Source organism: Rhamphochromis sp. 'chilingali' (assembly GCF_963969265.1).
Source record: "Rhamphochromis sp. 'chilingali' genome assembly, chromosome: 7".
NCBI classification, from domain to species: Eukaryota; Metazoa; Chordata; class Actinopteri; order Cichliformes; family Cichlidae; genus Rhamphochromis; species Rhamphochromis sp. 'chilingali'.
Genome location: NC_137934.1, coordinates 40,347,027 through 40,364,747, shown reverse-complemented (window position 1 = coordinate 40,364,747; position 17,721 = coordinate 40,347,027). Strand labels below are relative to the sequence as shown.

Sequence of the window (17,721 nt, the reverse complement as noted above, 5' to 3'; positions counted from 1 at the left end):
TGAATGTTCAACATGTTAAGTGCGATGTTTGCCCTTTTTTCTCGAGTCTGTTTGCTCATGCAAAATGAAACGTGATTAATATAGAATAAAAATAAATGATGTTTAATCATTAATCCAAATTAATCCACAGTTCCCCTGTGATCAGTCTGCATAAACATTTTAATAGTTTGACAGCACTAATATATATATTAGTGTATACTTCCCTATTAGTATCTTGTAACTGCATAAATGTCAGTTACAAGCTTAAATATAAAGTTGAAAAAATGTAATTACAGCCAGGCTATTGATCAAGTAATTGCGATTAAGCGCGATTAATTACAGAAAATTGTGAGATTAATTAGTTAATTTTTTTAATCTATTGACAGCACTGATAAATATATTTAATTGAATAGGATGCGCATCACACTTAATGCCTGTGTTGCAAAATATATAACCTGATATTAAGCTGGAGATTCGTGCTGTTACTCCTTTTTGTCTAAAACTAAGATAACTAACTTGTATTTCTCAGCGTCAAACAACTCCATACAAAGTATAATTATACATGCATGCACACTTATTATTAGGACAGGACTGGCTATCACAGTGGTGAAAAACAGTGCAGCACGTAACTCAAATGTTCAAACTCTGAGTGAAGTGGCAAACATAACTGCACAGCAGCATGTTTGCATAGCTCCAGACTCTCAGACACGCTGCTTTCTAAACGGCAATATAATGTAGATAATAATCATAATTATGATAATGGCAATTTTGGGAAGTCTTGACTTTTCCTTCTTTCTTTTGACTTTCCAAGTAGTATTTTTCTTTTTCATAAGAAAGAGAAAAGCAACCTTAGAACTTTATACTTAAAAAGAAAGAGAAAGAAAATGAATAGGTGCTTTAAATACCAAGCAGAGTAGCGTAAACACTTAAAACTGCAACCGCAACAAAGACGAGGAGGAGTAATGGACAGAGCAGCAGACCGAGAGACGAGTTCTTAGAGTGTTATTCATAATTCAAGTTTCCACACATGAAGTGGAACGGTGGCGAGAGGAAAAGAAAAGTCTATTAAAAGATAAGGACAGGTCTATAATTTAAGAGGAAATGAGCTGTCCAAGTTGGCAGTGAAAACATTCGACAAACAAAGTATTCCAGACATTGATTGATACCATCATGCAAAGTAGGGATGATGATATCAGAAGAGGGGGGACGGTTTGGTTATGACAATGATGTTTTGTGTTTAATAACATTAATGTATGAGTTCTGATAACCTGTTGACAGCCCTGCTTGTCTTTGGCTGTGATGGAACATCTGATACGGTTAAACAATGCGTTCTCCTGCTTTCACATCTAATAATCTTCAGTCATGACCCTGCAAAGCGTCTCTCAGGTAAATAACAAGCTTTCAAACCTATTCACAAGCACGGGCGTTGTCACTTTGTCTTTCATTCATGGTGACAGGGCAGCACATCCTCTCAGCTGCTGAAACTGTTGCCTTTGAACCATCCTGGATCTAAAAATGCCGACTACACTATCATTTACAGTTCACAGCTTAGCTTTGGTTTTCAGGCGGGAGGGGAAGGAGAGGCGCTTGTGTGCAAAGGGGGCCGCGTTTTTTAACAAATGAGACACATCCAAGTTAAAAATGCGATTAACCAAATGAAAGATGAAAAAAGGAACTCCAGCAGAGTGTCGATCCATCAAGCAGTCTCGACCACAGCATCTGTACCTGGTTCCTTAATCATGCCTGAGTGAAGGGGGATGATTTGTCTACACAAAGAAGCTGTTTGATCTCTGGAGATGGCCATGTTCGACTGCGACGGTCCACGTACACAGGTGACTGAAATAAAAATACAGTTGAAAGACACAAAAATTATGCTGTTCTCATATTGTTCCCCTGCCGTTGGGCATAGACCTCGGCTGGTTTCGTACAGCTGCCTTCTATTTATTTAGCATACCTCTCCGAGCGGCTGCCCAAGCCTCTGAGTCTTTGCTTGGCAGTTTCCAAGGCCTCAGGTCAGCCTGCTGCACTTCTTAGGCAGCTTCTTCTGCAGCTCCCATAGTTGGCTACTTTTCCCTGTGCTAACTTGATCTTGGCCTCTAGTCTCCTTCTCCATGGAGGGTACTGCTCCTTAAGGCTGTCCATCTTATAGCCAAGCATCTCACTGATCACTGCTAGCGTGGTCAAGATCAGCTGATTAGCCTCAGTGATGGTTGCAGCAGGGATCATCCACAGTGCTGCATCCACAACTTCAAGTAGACCTTCTGAGGGTACGTGATGCAGTGTTGGTAACCGGCTACAGAGGGTCCAGGTTTCCACCTTCGCAATGATCCTATCTTTCAGGTCAGTTCCTCTTGCACTCAACGCTCCTCCTTCCATCGTTCTTGGGGCTTGGTACTCAATCTTGGGTTGGAGTAATGATCCCCCCCCCTGTCCCTGAGAGCAGTCCCTTCTTCCGAATGTTGGAGCACTGAGCTACTATTTGTTGGGAGCACTGCAATTTTAAATTCCTGTGTATGATCTGTACATACAACGAAGCAAGGAACATGGAGGCTTGCAGAAAACTCTTCCTTCCATAGGCTGACAGGTCTCAGCCAGACTGGGTTGTCTTGTTGTTAATAACAGCACTCTCTCAGGACAAAATGTAAGTTTAACTTTCTCTGTGCTTTGTAGCACTGTGGGTTTTTGACAGCAGCTTTCAGTTGTGCTACATGGACACACCTGCTCATGTCCAACTAAAGTGAATACAAGCTTTCCAAGGCGTGGTACAGACTAAACTGTATGAGTGCAACCTGAGAGTCTTTGCTTCAGTAAAAATGTCAGACTTTACTTTTATTTTGGACCATTTGCATAAAATGCAATGACTGACTGACTCGTCTCCAAGCCTTGAAACTCTTGAATGACTGGAGGTCTGCCAAGAAGGACTCTTTATGTTTAGTTTGTGCAGTTGCTGGTGCTTTGCTTCAAAGAACTATGATGAGTTGTAATGTTGCAAACACAGAGGAATTATGAGATTAAGAGACAATTCAGGACGCTGCTGGAATCACTGAATATCTTTCATGTAAATCCTTTAATCCTGTAAATAATTGGACGTTGCTTGTTACCAGACAGAAAGTATGGACGACTGAAAGTGTTTCTTCTGATACTGGTGAGGCAATAAAAAGACATGCAAACACTGTAAGGTGGTCTGTAATGACTACAACAAAGACTTGTGCTAAAGTCACTCATATATTTATACCTGCACATTTCTCAAATCATCCAGCATACTGAGCACAAAAACAGACTTTCACGTAACACCGAACACATCCCAGACTTTGACATGAATAGATGTTCTGAAATAATCAATGTTTAATCATCTCTGAGAGGTAAGGTTATACTGTGTTGTTGATATGTGCGCGGCGCTGTTACGTAGACATCTTTTTGCTTATTCATGGTTACATCTCTGAGCCCCTTTTTTCTCTGCAGCTCAGCTAAATATGCAACATATATACAGTATATATGGAACCCTGTGCTCAAAGAAACCTGCAAATCCTGCAGTGATACAAAACAGTATCACTTGAAGCCACTTTATTAGATACTCTAGTATTTATCATCTGGGCAAACATAATTGGATTTTGCTGTATTCTACAGTAGTGCTCAGTGAAATGCTTGATTTGTGGACCATTGCAAGCTGCTTTATTGAGCCATTATTGAATAATCTTTTCTTTTTCCAGGCTATAACAAAATTAAGTTTGAGAATGACTTGAATACACGGACTTGGGTATTTTATTATAGCATTTCATTTGTATTCATCTGTTTTGAATTAGAAGATTTAAAGGGGAAGTCATTTAATACAAAAGTACACTGAAAGATCTTTTTTAAGTGGCAAATACGATATATTTAAGAGAGCTTATTGTATCTGGGAGCATTTCTTATATTCAATATTTTCTCCTCAGCATAAATCAGCTTTCTTTATGATGCACCTGGCCACAGGTCTGTAGGGATATACAGCCGTGGTGCATGGTGCATGTCTACTCATTTTAACCCTTATAACCTCATACGTACAAGAAAGCTTTATGGTCTTCATTTAGGATTAAAAACATAAATCAATTTTGCTGATCTGTCAAAATCAAAATCACGTTTTTGGTCAGGATGACTTTTTTATGACTAACTTCAAACATCCATATCTTGGGAAACATGGATATAATTTTAGTAGCTGAATTCCATCAAATGAGTGTAACAGAAACACAGCAACAGAAATTAGCATGGCTGCTTTAGATCTTTTATTTTTGGAACCTTTTTTAAACCTTTATTACCAGCATCATGTTCTACATGTGATTCTCCACTGAGCTTATCGTAAAGCATAGAGCTGAGCCCAAGCTAACTGTTGTGTGCTGTTGAATGCAAACCGAATGACTGTCTCTGCAGTGATTAATAACCGTTCCACATGTTCACTTATTGTACACCAACCTTGTGAGATTGATCTTTTTCACCAGTGCCTCCCTGCTAGTCATCCTGCTCAAGCTGCACTTAAAAAATAGGTGACCTTGAGCTTTTTGGGAGGGAAGAAACCATGCAAGAGTGTACTTGACTTACAACCACAGAAAAGAAGAAGAGCTTAATAGTAAACGTTTTTTACAATGATTTTCTATTCACAATTGTGGAAGCCAAAATCACGTCTGAAAGTAAGCTGGTTCTACCTCAACATTACAATACTAGCCATACTTGGCTTTTGGAGCAAGGAGTGATCATATATTTATATGTATTGGGGACAGATACAGTGGGGCAAAAAAGTATTTAGTCAGCCACCGATTGTGCAAGTTCCCCCACCTAAAATGATGACAGAGGTCAGTAATTTGCACCAGAGGTACACTTCAACTGTGAGAGACAGAATGTGAAAGAAAAATCCATGAATCCACATGGTAGGATTTGTAAAGAATTTATTCGTAAATCAGGGTGGAAAATAAGTATTTGGTCAATAACAAAAATACAACTCAATACTTTGTAACATAACCTTTGTTGGCAATAACAGAGGTCAAACGTTTACTATAGGTCTTTACCAGGTTTGCACACACAGTAGCTGGTATTTTGGCCCATTCCTCCATGCAGATCTTCTCGAGAGCAGTGATGTTTTGGGGCTGTCGCCGAGCAACACGGACTTTCAACTCCCGCCACAGATTTTCTATGGGGTTGAGGTCTGGAGACTGGCTAGGCCACTCCAGGACTTTCAAATGCTTCTTACGGAGCCACTCCTTTGTTGCCCGGGCGGTGTGTTTTGGATCATTGTCATGTTGGAAGACCCAGCCTCGTTTCATCTTCAAAGTTCTCACTGATGGAAGGAGGTTTTGGCTCAAAATCTCACGATACATGGCCCCATTCATTCTGTCCTTAACACGGATCAGTCGTCCTGTCCCCTTGGCAGAAAAACAGCCCCATAGCATGATGTTTCCACCCCCATGCTTCACAGTAGGTATAGTGTTCTTGGGATGCAACTCAGTATTCTTCTTCCTCCAAACACGACGAGTTGAGTTTATACCAAAAAGTTCTACTTTGGTTTCATCTGACCACATGACATTCTCCCAATCCTCTGCTGTATCATCCATGTGCTCTCTGGCAAACTTCAGACGGGCCTGGACATGCACTGGCTTCAGCAGCGGAACACGTCTGGCACTGCGGGATTTGATTCCCTGCCGTTGTAGTGTGTTACTGATGGTGACCTTTGTTACTTTGGTCCCAGCTCTCTGCAGGTCATTCACCAGGTCCCCCCGTGTGGTTCTGGGATCTTTGCTCACCGTTCTCATGATCATTTTGACCCCACGGGATGAGATCTTGCGTGGAGCCCCAGATCGAGGGAGATTATCAGTGGTCTTGTATGTCTTCCATTTTCTGATGATTGCTCCCACAGTTGATTTTTTCACACCAAGCTGCTTGCCTATTGTAGATTCACTCTTCCCAGTCTGGTGCAGGTCTACAATACTTTTCCTGGTGTCCTTCGAAAGCTCTTTGGTCTTGGCCATGGCGGAGTTTGGAGTCTGACTGTTTGAGGCTGTGGACAGGTGTCTTTTATACAGATGATGAGTTCAAACAGGTGCCATTCATACAGGTAACGAGTGGGGGACAGAAAAGCTTCTTACAGAAGACGTTACAGGTCTGTGAGAGCCAGAGATTTTCCTTGTTTGAGGTGACCAAATACTTATTTTCCACCCTGATTTACGAATAAATTCTTTACAAATCCTACCATGTGGATTCATGGATTTTTTTTTCACATTCTGTCTCTCACAGTTGAAGTGTACCTCTGGTGCAAATTACTGACCTCTGTCATCATTTTAAGTGGGGGAACTTGCACAATCGGTGGCTGACTAAATACTTTTTTGCCCCACTGTATCATCACCCCCACCTGAGATTAGGTACCAAGCCCCGAGAGCGAAGGAAGAAAGTGTTGACTGCAAGAGGAACTGACCTGAAAGCGTTAAACTTGGATCCTCCTTTGCCGGTTTCCAAGACTACGTGAAGTACAGACAGATCATCTACTAGATGATGTGAATGCAGCACTACGGACCTACCTACCGCTACCATTACAGAGACTAACCAGCTGATCTGCACTACAGCAGCAGAGATCAGTGAGATGCTTGGCTACGAGTTGAACAGCCACAAGGAGCAATATCCTCCATGGAGGAGACTAGAGGCCAAGATCACAGTAGCATGGATGGAGGTTAGCCAACTATTGGAGCTGCAGAAAGGTGTGATGAAGAAGGTGCCTAATAAGTACAGCAAGCTGTCCATACCTGAAACCTTTGAGACTGCCAAGCAACGACTCACAGCCGCAAGGTACACAAGAGATATCAAAGGCAGGAGAATAAACCAGCTGTTCTCCACAGAACCATCCAAGGTGTACTCTCAGTGGCAAGGGAACAATATGAGAACAGCACCACCAAGGCTGGAGGCAGAACAATACTGGAAGACCATATGGGAGAAGGACACAACCCATAACGGCAATGCTCAGTGGCTAGTGGATCTAAGAGCAGACCACAGCGACCTCCCTGAACAGGGTCCAGTAGCCATCACAGTGGCAGATATCCAAGAAAGGGTCTCCAGTATGAAGAGTTGGACAGCACCAGGGCCCGACATGGTTCACGCTTACTGGCTGTAGAAGCTGACTGCACTCCACGAGCGTCTGGCAGCATAAATGAACCAGCTGCTAGTTGACGAGAGACACCTGGAATGGCTAACCGAAGGTCGGACGGTCCTGATCCCCAAAGGACCCCCAGAAGGGACCGGTCCCCTCCAACTACCGACCAATAACCTGCCTCAGTCCTACATGGAAGCTCCTGTCAGGCATCATATGGGCTAAGATGAACAGGCACATGGCTCTTACTGCAAGCCTGATAAGCAACATGCATCCAGAGATGATCTGGATGCATGTTACAGAGGCACATATAAATGACATTAGATTTATATGTCTGTATCAAATCAATGCCATAGGAACGTTGTAACCACAAACCCTTCTAAAACCTTATGCCCTAACCTGATATGCACCTCCCTTATAATGTATGTGCTGTTGATGCAGCCTGCTCAGAAACCAGCAACAGCATTTCCACTTGTGTAGTCTCTACATAGATCCAGCACAGAGGAGCATTAGTAGGGCTGTGTGATATGACCAGAATCTCATCTCCCGATATAAGACATCTATCGTCCGATAACGATATAAATCACACAAATGTAACATTTTCTGTAAATTCTGTGAATCTCGGGCAGGTGAAGTGTTTCCAGCTGGGCGTCATGTAGCTGAGTCGAGTGTTTTAACCGATGCATGAAACGACACATTTTTAGACATAAGTTGTAACGGCCGCCGTTTTCTTTGTGAGTATTTATTACACGGCGTGCTGCGGGGAAAAGCCTGTTCTAACGTTTGAGTCTAAGGTTTATTTTTTAGCACCTGGCGTCTTTTTTACTTCTCATCCGTAAACATTCTGCATCTTTCACATGATTCAGTTTATTTTGAAAAGTCTCAACAGGATCTTGAACTTTATTGTGAAAGGTTTCTGTGGAACGTAAACAAGCGGACACGCGATGGTTTTACCGTCGTTGTTGCTAACGACAACGCATGAAAACAGGCGCTTGTCCATCCGTAGTGTGGTTGTATTAAATATAAGAGAAAGAAGAAATGAATATAGCCACTACAGTGACATCAGAACCATGAAAAAATATTGCTGTAAACAGTTTATTTTGCGACACCACGAAACAAACGATAGCGTAAAATGAAACGATAGATGTTTGTATATCGTCATCCGATATATATCGTTACATCGAACAGCCCTAGGCATCAGTGCTAAATTTTACAATAAAATACGTGAATTTCATTCACCCAGCAGCCGGGTGCTTGCTTTTTTTTTTTTTGCCTGTCCCGTTTGGTTCTTTTGCCATCAGAATTATTGTCTAAAGCCAAAGAAATTTACTTTACCAAATGGACCATCCCAGCCTTGCCGTATTGGTCTATTTGATTCACCTTTTATTGTTCATTTTATTTTCATTTGCTGAACACGGGACAGACTTGACTGGGGAAAAGAAACGGGAGAAAGAAAGAGGGAAAGAAAAAGAGCGGGGAAGAGGGACGGGGATAAAGCCGGGTGCTTGCAACTTATCTGTGCCAGCAGCCACAACCCTAACTTTAAGCATTTATAAAGTTTAATAGTGCGATTTATTAAAAAGCAGTGGTCTTGAGTACAGTTGTTATGATACACTTTAACATGGAAGTCTAAAGGGACTGACTCTTGGAGCCAGCCTCAAGAAGCTATTCGGCACGTCTCTACAGGCGTAATCTTTCAACCCCAAAGTTGCTGCTGGTTGTAAAATCTCTTGGATTTTACCATCACAAAAATCGAGGCTTTGTTTGTTTTTGGATTCACGTTTCAGCTGTCGCTCACATCACACAGCAGTCAAAGCCAAATCGGGAAATAAAATCTGCTTTGTTTTGGTGTTTTGATGACGATGATGCTGATTTCACATCTGAGAGCGTTGAGCTGTCTACTGAGCACATTCAGAAACACTCCTCTGTATTTTGCCTCTAGGCAACCTTTCACAGCAATTACTCTATTAAACTAGCAAAATACGATCCTGCTGCTGCTGAGCACTGCCTGACAGACACCCTGACTGCATTTGAGCTGACACTTATACTGGTGTACTTGATAGGAAAATGTCATGCGGACCTCAGAAAGCCTGGCCATACTGTCTTTTGATGCATGCGTGAAGCTGACTGGTTTGTGGACCAAACGCTTGCTGACAGATGAGAGCCCAAACTACGTTGAGTTGGATAAGATCTGACACTCACTGGAATAATGAGATCATGTCTTCAGAGTAAGAGATGGTTACCTCAGTTATTATTGATTCATGTTTTCCTGTGTACTACCTCTGTGTTATCCAGGAACTTGGCTTCCATTAACATTATCATAGACATGCATATGCTTCACTATTAAACTTTGTTTAACCTCATCAGACAAAGTTGCTCCAATCCCAATCTGTCAAACTCTCTACTTTCCCTTCACACCACCACTGACTGCACCGTGTTGCCTTAGTTTATTCAGTATTGCCTCATTCTTATACTGGATATGCTGTGGGCTAACATTAAATCGTGCTGTCTTGTGTGATTTGTTTATGTTTTCATGCTTCATCTCTTGCCATGTTCCAGGCTTTTTTTAATCCCTATGGATTTATGTAAAATTATTAATCACCGTGCGCCAAAACATGCACAACCCCATTCTTCCTTCCTAACTAGTGACTGTACTGTGAAGCAGGCAGAGATAGCACAATGAGTCGGGCTATTTTGCAGGAATGTTTCAATTTCTCCCCTTATTTTCTCTGCTTTCACTTTCAATGGAACGCTATCAAACTGTACCATGTGCAGTTTCTGCTTATCACTGCTATTAAAGAAGCAGACTGCTACAGTTAAAGTAGAACTGAATGACATTATCAAATTCTGCCATGTTACACACTTTTTTGGGGGTCTCGCGCTGCATCGAATGTAGGAGAAAATTTGGAACGACATTGGAAGGTGTGGGAAAAATAAGTCCATATTGAATCTCAACTGGGTATTCGCACAGCCAGTTTGAATTGAGCATTTATTTCTTTAAAAAGACTTACTGGCAAAAACCAAATGAAATGTATCCGTGTGGGTAATGTGGTTTCAGTTTCCGATGTGCAGTGAGTGCATCGGGGTCTTTTACGAGCACTGACCAAGGCTACTTTTTTCTCAGAGCCAGTGCAGAAACGATCTACTCCAAGTCATAAACAGTGTTAAAACTAATGTTCCTCATGCAATCAGATATTATGCATCTTTACAGTAGTAGCCAGCGCTCCCTTTACGACCTTAAAGTGTCACGCTTTTTTTGCACATGTGAGTTTGCTGGTGGGCATTGCATCATTTGCACTGGTCTGCAAATGATGAAGCGTGATCATCGAACAATCAAGCGTTTCATTCAAAATAGTCAACAGGGTCGCAAGAAGCGTGTGGAAAAACCAAGGCGCAAAATAACTGCCCATGAACTGAGAGAAGTCAAGCGTGCAGCTGCCAAGATGCCACTTGCCACCAGTTTGGCCATATTTCAGAGCTGCAACATCACTGGAGTGCCCAAAAGCACAAGGTGTGCAATACTCAGAGACATGGCCAAGGTAAGAAAGGCTGAAAGACGACCACCACTGAACAAGACACACAAGCTGAAACGTCAAGACTGGGCCAAGAAATATCTCAAGACTGGTTTTTCTAAGGTTTTATGGACTGATGAAATGAGAGTGAGTCTTGATGGGCCAGATGGATGGGCCCGTGGCTGGATTGGTAAAGGGCAGAGAGCTCCAGTCCCACTCAGACGCCAGCAAGGTGGAGGTGGAGTACTGGTTTGGGCTGGTATCATCAAAGATGAGCTTGTGGGGCCTTTTCGGGTTGAGGATGGAGTCAAGCTCAACTCCCAGTCCTACTGCCAGTTTCTGGAAGACACCTTCTTCAAGCAGTGGTACAGGAAGAAGTCTGCATCCTTCAAGAAAAACATGATTTTCATGCAGGACAATGCTCCATCACACGCGTCCAAGTACTCCACAGCGTGGCTGCAAGAAAGGGTATAAAAGAAGAAAAACTAATGACATGGCCTCCTTGTTCACCTGATCTGAACCCCATTGAGAACCTGTGGTCCATCATCAAATGTGAGATTTACAAGGAGGGAAAACAGCACACCTCTCTGAACAGTGTCTGGGAGGCTGTGGTTGCTGCTGCACGCAATGTTGATGGTGAACAGATCAAAACACTGACAGAATCCATGGATGGCAGGCTTTTGAGTGTCCTTGCAAAGAAAGGTGGCTATATTGGTCGCTGATTTGTTTTTGTTTTGTTTTTGAATGTCAGAAATGTATATTTGTGAATGTGGAGATGTTATATTGGTTTCACTGGTAAAAATAAATAATTGAAATGGGTATATATTTGTTTTTTGTTAAGTTGCCTAATAATTCTGCACAGTAATAGTCACCTGCACACACAGATATCCCCCTAAAATAGCTAAAACTAAAAACAAACTAAAAACTACTTCCAAAAACATTCAGCTTTGATATTAATGAGTTTTTTGGGTTCATTGAGAACATGGTTGTTGTTCAATAATAACATTATTCCTCAAAAATACAACTTGCCTAATAATTCTGCACTCCCTGTAGTCCCTTTAAGCTCCTTTTTTCTGATCTTCTTTCTAACTCTACTAGATGCCCCACCATGCTACCAGTGTGTCATCAGCTGTGTCTGTCTGCTGTTTGGAGCACGGTGGCTTTTTTATTTTCTTCAAACGGCTGAGACACGAACGTGTGCAGGCACTGCAAACACAATGCAAACTGAATCATATGAATTTACTATTCAACATTTTCCTCTTGAATATTACAGAGTTTAGCATCCATCCATATGACGGTGTAAAATGATGATTAAATATGGCACGAGGAGAAACCTCGTGACAAAGCACACGTACTTCTGGGAGCCATTTCTGCATCTTACTTCAATAAACATTTGTACCCTAAAACACTTCCATCTATGAAGACGTGCAGAAAGACCCACACAAAGCAGGATTCAGCTCTTGAACAGATCAGTCATCTTCTTTGGTGACTTCAATGTGAAAAAGGCTGGATACAAACACTTTTTACTCCTGCAGTCCCGAGAGTCGTCTCTGCCATCTGATGTTCTATTTGGGACTGAAGGATCCTTAAAGTGGCTCTGCTCTTAATTGATTTGGAGAGTGTCCAATGCCTCAGTGGCCAGGATTACATTTTAATGTTCTGTGTCTGCATTAAAGATTTAGGGAAGCCTCAAAAAGCCTTTGGGCAGAGCAAGAGTCCGAGACACACACACACGCATGCACATGCAAGCACACACATACACACACACACACGCACGCACACACACGCGCACACGCACACACACACACGCACACACACACGCGCACACGCACACACACACGCACACACACACACGCACACACACACACGCACACACACACACACACGCACGCACACACGCACACACGCACGCACACACGCACGCACACACGCACGCACACACGCACGCACACACGCGCACGCACGCACACGCCAAGTCAATTCTTCGAATTCCAGACCTTAAAGACAGATCACGATGCACCTAAGAAGTGAAAGCAGCCAATCATAATTCAAGCTGCTCCTTCATAATTATCATACCTGCTGCCAAAACAAAATAAGATTCCTTCAGGCACCGCCTCAAACCACAACACTCACACACCTGCATCTCCACCTGCTGTTGAGGAAGACACAGACTCATCTTCCTTTTATATCTGACTCGGAATATTTTCACACAGGTTCACAGGTGTTGCTGTTTTCGCTGACCCTCTTAAATACAATTAACACAGCGGATTAAAAACATGCTATCATTTCTTCTGTTTAAACTTTGTAGATGTTGCAAAAAATCTGCTGATGCAAACTGAAGACAACAGGGTGAGCACTGATGTAGAGCCTTTGTACACTGATGAATGTGAGCCTAATATTTTGTCACTAAAGCGGCCTGTCGGACCACATATAGTCACTTTATACAGCTTTAAACAACTGGAATCACAGAGGAGCCTGAGCAATGCCTTTTTGTTGGTGTTGATAACAAAGCATTAAGGTCTGAGATGGGATTGCAAAAAGAGCCAGTGAGCTTAAATGCTTCATGTGGAAGGATTATTCTAGAATTCTTTACACTGGCTGTGTACTCACCTGCAGCATAGCAGCAGCTAGGTAGACAGACATAAAGATGGGCGTCAGGGTTGTGTGGCCACTCTTCATGAAGTGGATGGCGTAGAGGAAAATCAGGTGACCGGGGATGGCCGAAAGGAAGAGCATCTGTGCAGAACGATGATTGGCGCCTGAGAAAATACAAACAAGATGAAAACATTAGAGCTGAACGTGAGGGATCCAAAATACATTCTTCTATTCTTTATGAAAAACACACAGGCTGGTGACAAACTGTACCCGCTCACGCAGTCCACCAGCTGCCCCCACTGCTTCTTCCAAACACAGAGCTAATCTACGCCTGCAGGAGAGGGTCTCACAACGAACGAGCCAGGGGAATGGCTAAAAGCTCGTTTCAAAGTCTTCAGTTGAGCCTGATCATCATTCTGACACCATCATAAAACATGACATCCAAGCCTACTTTAAACACGTATACGTGCGTGAAAGCCAATTAAACAGTGTGTGTGTGTGTGTGTGTGTGTGTGTGTGTGTGTGTGTGTGTGTGTGTGTGTGTGTGTGTGTGTGTGTGTGTGTGTGTGTGTGTGTGTGTGTGTGTACTGACCTGTACCACAGAATGTGCGGCAGGGGTAGTAGCAGCCCTTGGCCTCATTGGGAACTTCCCCAGGAGCACAGTGGAAATGAAGGTGGGTGGAGATCCTGCTTGACTGAATAGCCACCAGGTTACCTCCAATACCTGCACGTTACAGAAAGCAGTTATCAACATAACTTCAACAACAGCATGAAGCTGAAACGAAACACTACTTTTCACCTTTCCTAAGTGAGAAGACATCAATATTTAAGAGTTCAAAAACGTGCTAACATATCTCCCAAAGTGTGGCTGTAGCTCAGGTAGAGCAGACCACCAGCTGCTCCAGTCTGCATGCCAAATATCCAAAGTTGTTCTCTGATGCAGCTATCAGAGTGTGAATGCTTGTATGAATGGGTGAATGAGGCATGTTTATAAAGTGCTTTCGGTGCTCCAGGGTAGAAAAGTCCTCTATAAGAATCAGTACCAAATATTATTTAGAGCCGCGCTCCCCAACCTTTGTTGCTCCACAGACGGTTTAATGTCAGACAATGTTTTCACGCTGCGGCCTTTAAGGTGTGGCGGATAAATACAACAAAATAAAACGATACGACCGAGACAAAAACTGGTATTTTGTAAATATAATAATAAAGATGAATTCACTGTGTAACTTTATTAGCAGCGTCCTCCTGAACTGCGCCAACAACGTGGAGAGTAACATCCTCCTCTCTGCTTCTTAATGCCCTCTGGTCGCTATGGTAACATGTAAATATTTCTTTCAAAATAAGACGCACAACTACAACACAGGAAAAGACGCGGGGAAACAGAGTTAACGATAAAAACCCTGAAAACCATAAATTCTGCTGCTTTAGAGTAAAACAACAGGCACTGCTGGAGTCATGATAATGCATGATGTACTTTATGAAATGATATGCATTGTGACACTGCAGGGAGTGCTGTTAAAAAACAGACAGGTGACCTCAGGTTGCAAAGTAGAGCACATGAGTAACTGACAACAAGGCGCTTCTTCTTCTTCTTCTTCTTTTTTTCTAAATGCTTCTTGATTTTTAATTGTGCTTAAACATTGGAAACCTGTGGGCATAGCTTAGGGTAATTAAGACACATTAGCTCTGCAACATATTTCGCTAACACTTTCAAGATTTTCAAAAATAAAACGTGATTGTGAACAGTGAGACCTGTTAGAATTAGATAAAAATGTCTGTAGCTGAGAGGAGACGCCTGTTCTGTTAAAGGTCGACTCTATTTGTTGCGTACGTACCACGAAAGGTCAAAATGAAAAATGTAGAACAAACTCGTAGAACTCTGCATGTAGGGTGTCTGTGATTCTGTGTGGACTGTTGTCCATTTACATCACGGAGGTAGAGAACAACGATTGCTGAGAACTTAGTTCTGCATGTTGAGATACAGCACCATCAACCCAAAGTTAGCAGAAACTGGTTTTGCTTCAATGTTATAGAGACTTACAAGGCCAGAGCTAGCTTAGAGCGCTACAACAAATAACTACAAATCTAAGTACTTATACTGTAATTAGAGTCTGTCATTTTAAAGTAAAGCTTTCACCACCAGCAGGTTACCAGTGTTCACGTTTTCAGATCGGTTTGTTTCTAGCACAACCCCGGTTTCCTCAAGGCTCTGCCTGCTAGCATGTAGCACCTCTCCGGGGGGGTTGTGAGGTTTCCTTTGGTTATCGCTGAACAGTTTTGTCTCATGTTCCTCTGGATCTATCTGCCAAAGTGAACAAAGAGTCCTGGTGTTTCTGCTCTTGCATCACAAAGCTCTCAATATGTTCACATTTTGCATGTTTTCCAAGACAGTGAAATGATTCCAATCTTCTTTATTTCAAAATGCTTTAGATTTGGATTTTTTCATCATGCATTTAATCATCTAGCAGATGATCAGTGATGGAAATATGAAACACCATCTGTACTGACAAACATGCTGATGTTATATTCACGTGCCTCAGCATCACCTTTCCTTCAGCAGGTGACACACAAACACATTTCTTGTGTTTTTGTTCCTGTAGCCACAGCGTGGTGACTAAACCACAGAGGAGAACTTACACAAAGACACGAAGAACCAGCTAGCAGACAGGTGTACACAGAGCAGGTCAGAAGAGAACAAAGTCCTACTGCTGTTATGTACATAAAGAAGTGTTCAGGGGAGGTGAGAACTGGCAGGAAGGAGGATGATTTATTCAGAAATAATTCACGTATTTGCTATTCAGAAGGTTCACAGGACTACATGTCATCGGATGGTCACTGTGATCATGTGCTGGAAACCAAATACAAAGGACAAGAAGCGACGCCGCGTGGTTAAGCCTCCCAAATTCGTTTTGTAGTGACTATATTAGATTAGACACCGCTGCCACCTCAGGGTGATGTCCACTTAACTCCATCTATTGAAGCTCTTTGTCTGCCTGGTGACGCTGGAGCATTAGCAGCCCTCCCACAGGGCCTGTAAACAGATATCACTTCACAACGAGCGTTCACGCTCTCTGCCATCTGTCCCCTCACATTCCTGTCCTCACCGTTTCCGTCGGCCACAATCCCATGCCATTCTTTAAAGGTACAATGTGGAGATGATGTGAACCTCGTGTCAGAGTGGAGAAATATAGACAGGAAGTAGGGGCAGCTGGCCTGGCTTTGTCTGCTGTGGGAAAAAGAGCTGGATCAAGTTTGAGTTTGGATTGCACTGAAAGTTAGATCTCATCAACATGTGGATATATTATGTGAAACACCCAAAACAACAGAGAGACAGAGCGAGTGACTGGGCTCTAATGTGTATGCAGTCGATGCAGTTATGTATGCGGCTCGTACTCGAGGGACTGTTCACATCTGTGAAGCTGTGTCCTGCTGTCATTCTGTCTGAAGCACCAGCAGCATTAGTGACTGCACTATTTGACTGCTATAAGGGAACTGTATAGAAAACGTTTGGAGGTGACGACAGGGCGCTGCACACTAGTCGGTTCCCACAACTACTCGGTCACCAAAAGCGATATAGCTAAAAAAATATTGTGATATTAGATTTCCCCCATATCACCCAGCACTAGTACACTCATATGCATTTATCACAGCAAACCAAAACCATGTGAGAATGACAGAGTGATCACACATGTGAGTGAAGTTGCCCCCCCACCTTCTTCAAATCTAACAAAAGTGGTATCAAATGTTTGTGCAGCTACCATTTTAAAAAGGAGGAAAGGGCTCATCACACACCTGTCGTGACCGATAACAAAGCCCGGTTTCCCACCTCCTCCACGCACAAATTGGCCACAATGGGTGAAACTGGGTAACCCGTGGAATTAAGACACACTTCCAAAAGCAAACACAACTGATCAGTGCTGAGAGTGGTCCTGTTGCTGAGGTTGGGGTGATCCTGTAATCTCTTACAAACTACCTCCAACGCTTCCGTGACTGGGATGCCAGTGGAGACAGATGTAAGATCTCTCTTCACTGCACATGTCCTGTTTATAAGGTTGGAGAAAGCGGCTGTCAGCTGAGACTGAAGAAGTCACTGGATGAGTGACGAGAATCTTCTCCCACTGAAAATGTCCAGATGAACAGAATCGATGAATGGATGATTAAGCACGCATCAGGACATTATTTTATTAATATTTTTAAAATGAAAGCAGCACAAACAAACATTTTTGCAGCACAAACGTTTGATCCCACTTTTGTTAGATTTGAAGAAGGTGGGGGGCAACTCCACTCACATTGAACCCACTACCAGGATCCACCCGTCACTCTGGGTCAAGGCATTAACATTTGGCTAACACTACCTGTGTTCCCTCCTTCAGGTCAGCCTGTCAGCCTGACTGAATATTAGAAACACTCCCACAGCCAGAGACGCTGTCCTGCAGGGCTGGTTCTCCATCATCTCTGTGCTTCTTTGTCTTATGAAAGAAGCACTTGGAAAATGAAACGGATAACTACGTCAGACTTAATAAATTGGTTTGG

The 17,721-nt window shown here is 42.8% G+C and overlaps 1 protein-coding gene across 4 annotated transcripts in view; it reads right to left on the bottom strand.

Moving 5' to 3' along the window:
- The window catches only part of slc41a2b (solute carrier family 41 member 2b), a 39,972-nt gene that overhangs the window by 4,103 nt on the left and 18,148 nt on the right, over nucleotides 1-17,721 (bottom strand). For all 4 annotated transcript variants that reach the window (XM_080886239.1, XM_080886241.1, XM_080886240.1 and 1 more), the window contains exons 9-10: nucleotides 13,781-13,912; nucleotides 13,204-13,352 (exon numbers count right to left, since the gene is read on the bottom strand). In XM_080886239.1, coding sequence (XP_080742365.1) covers nucleotides 13,204-13,352; nucleotides 13,781-13,912 — 281 coding nt within the window. The remainder of the gene's footprint in view (nucleotides 1-13,203; nucleotides 13,353-13,780; nucleotides 13,913-17,721) is intronic.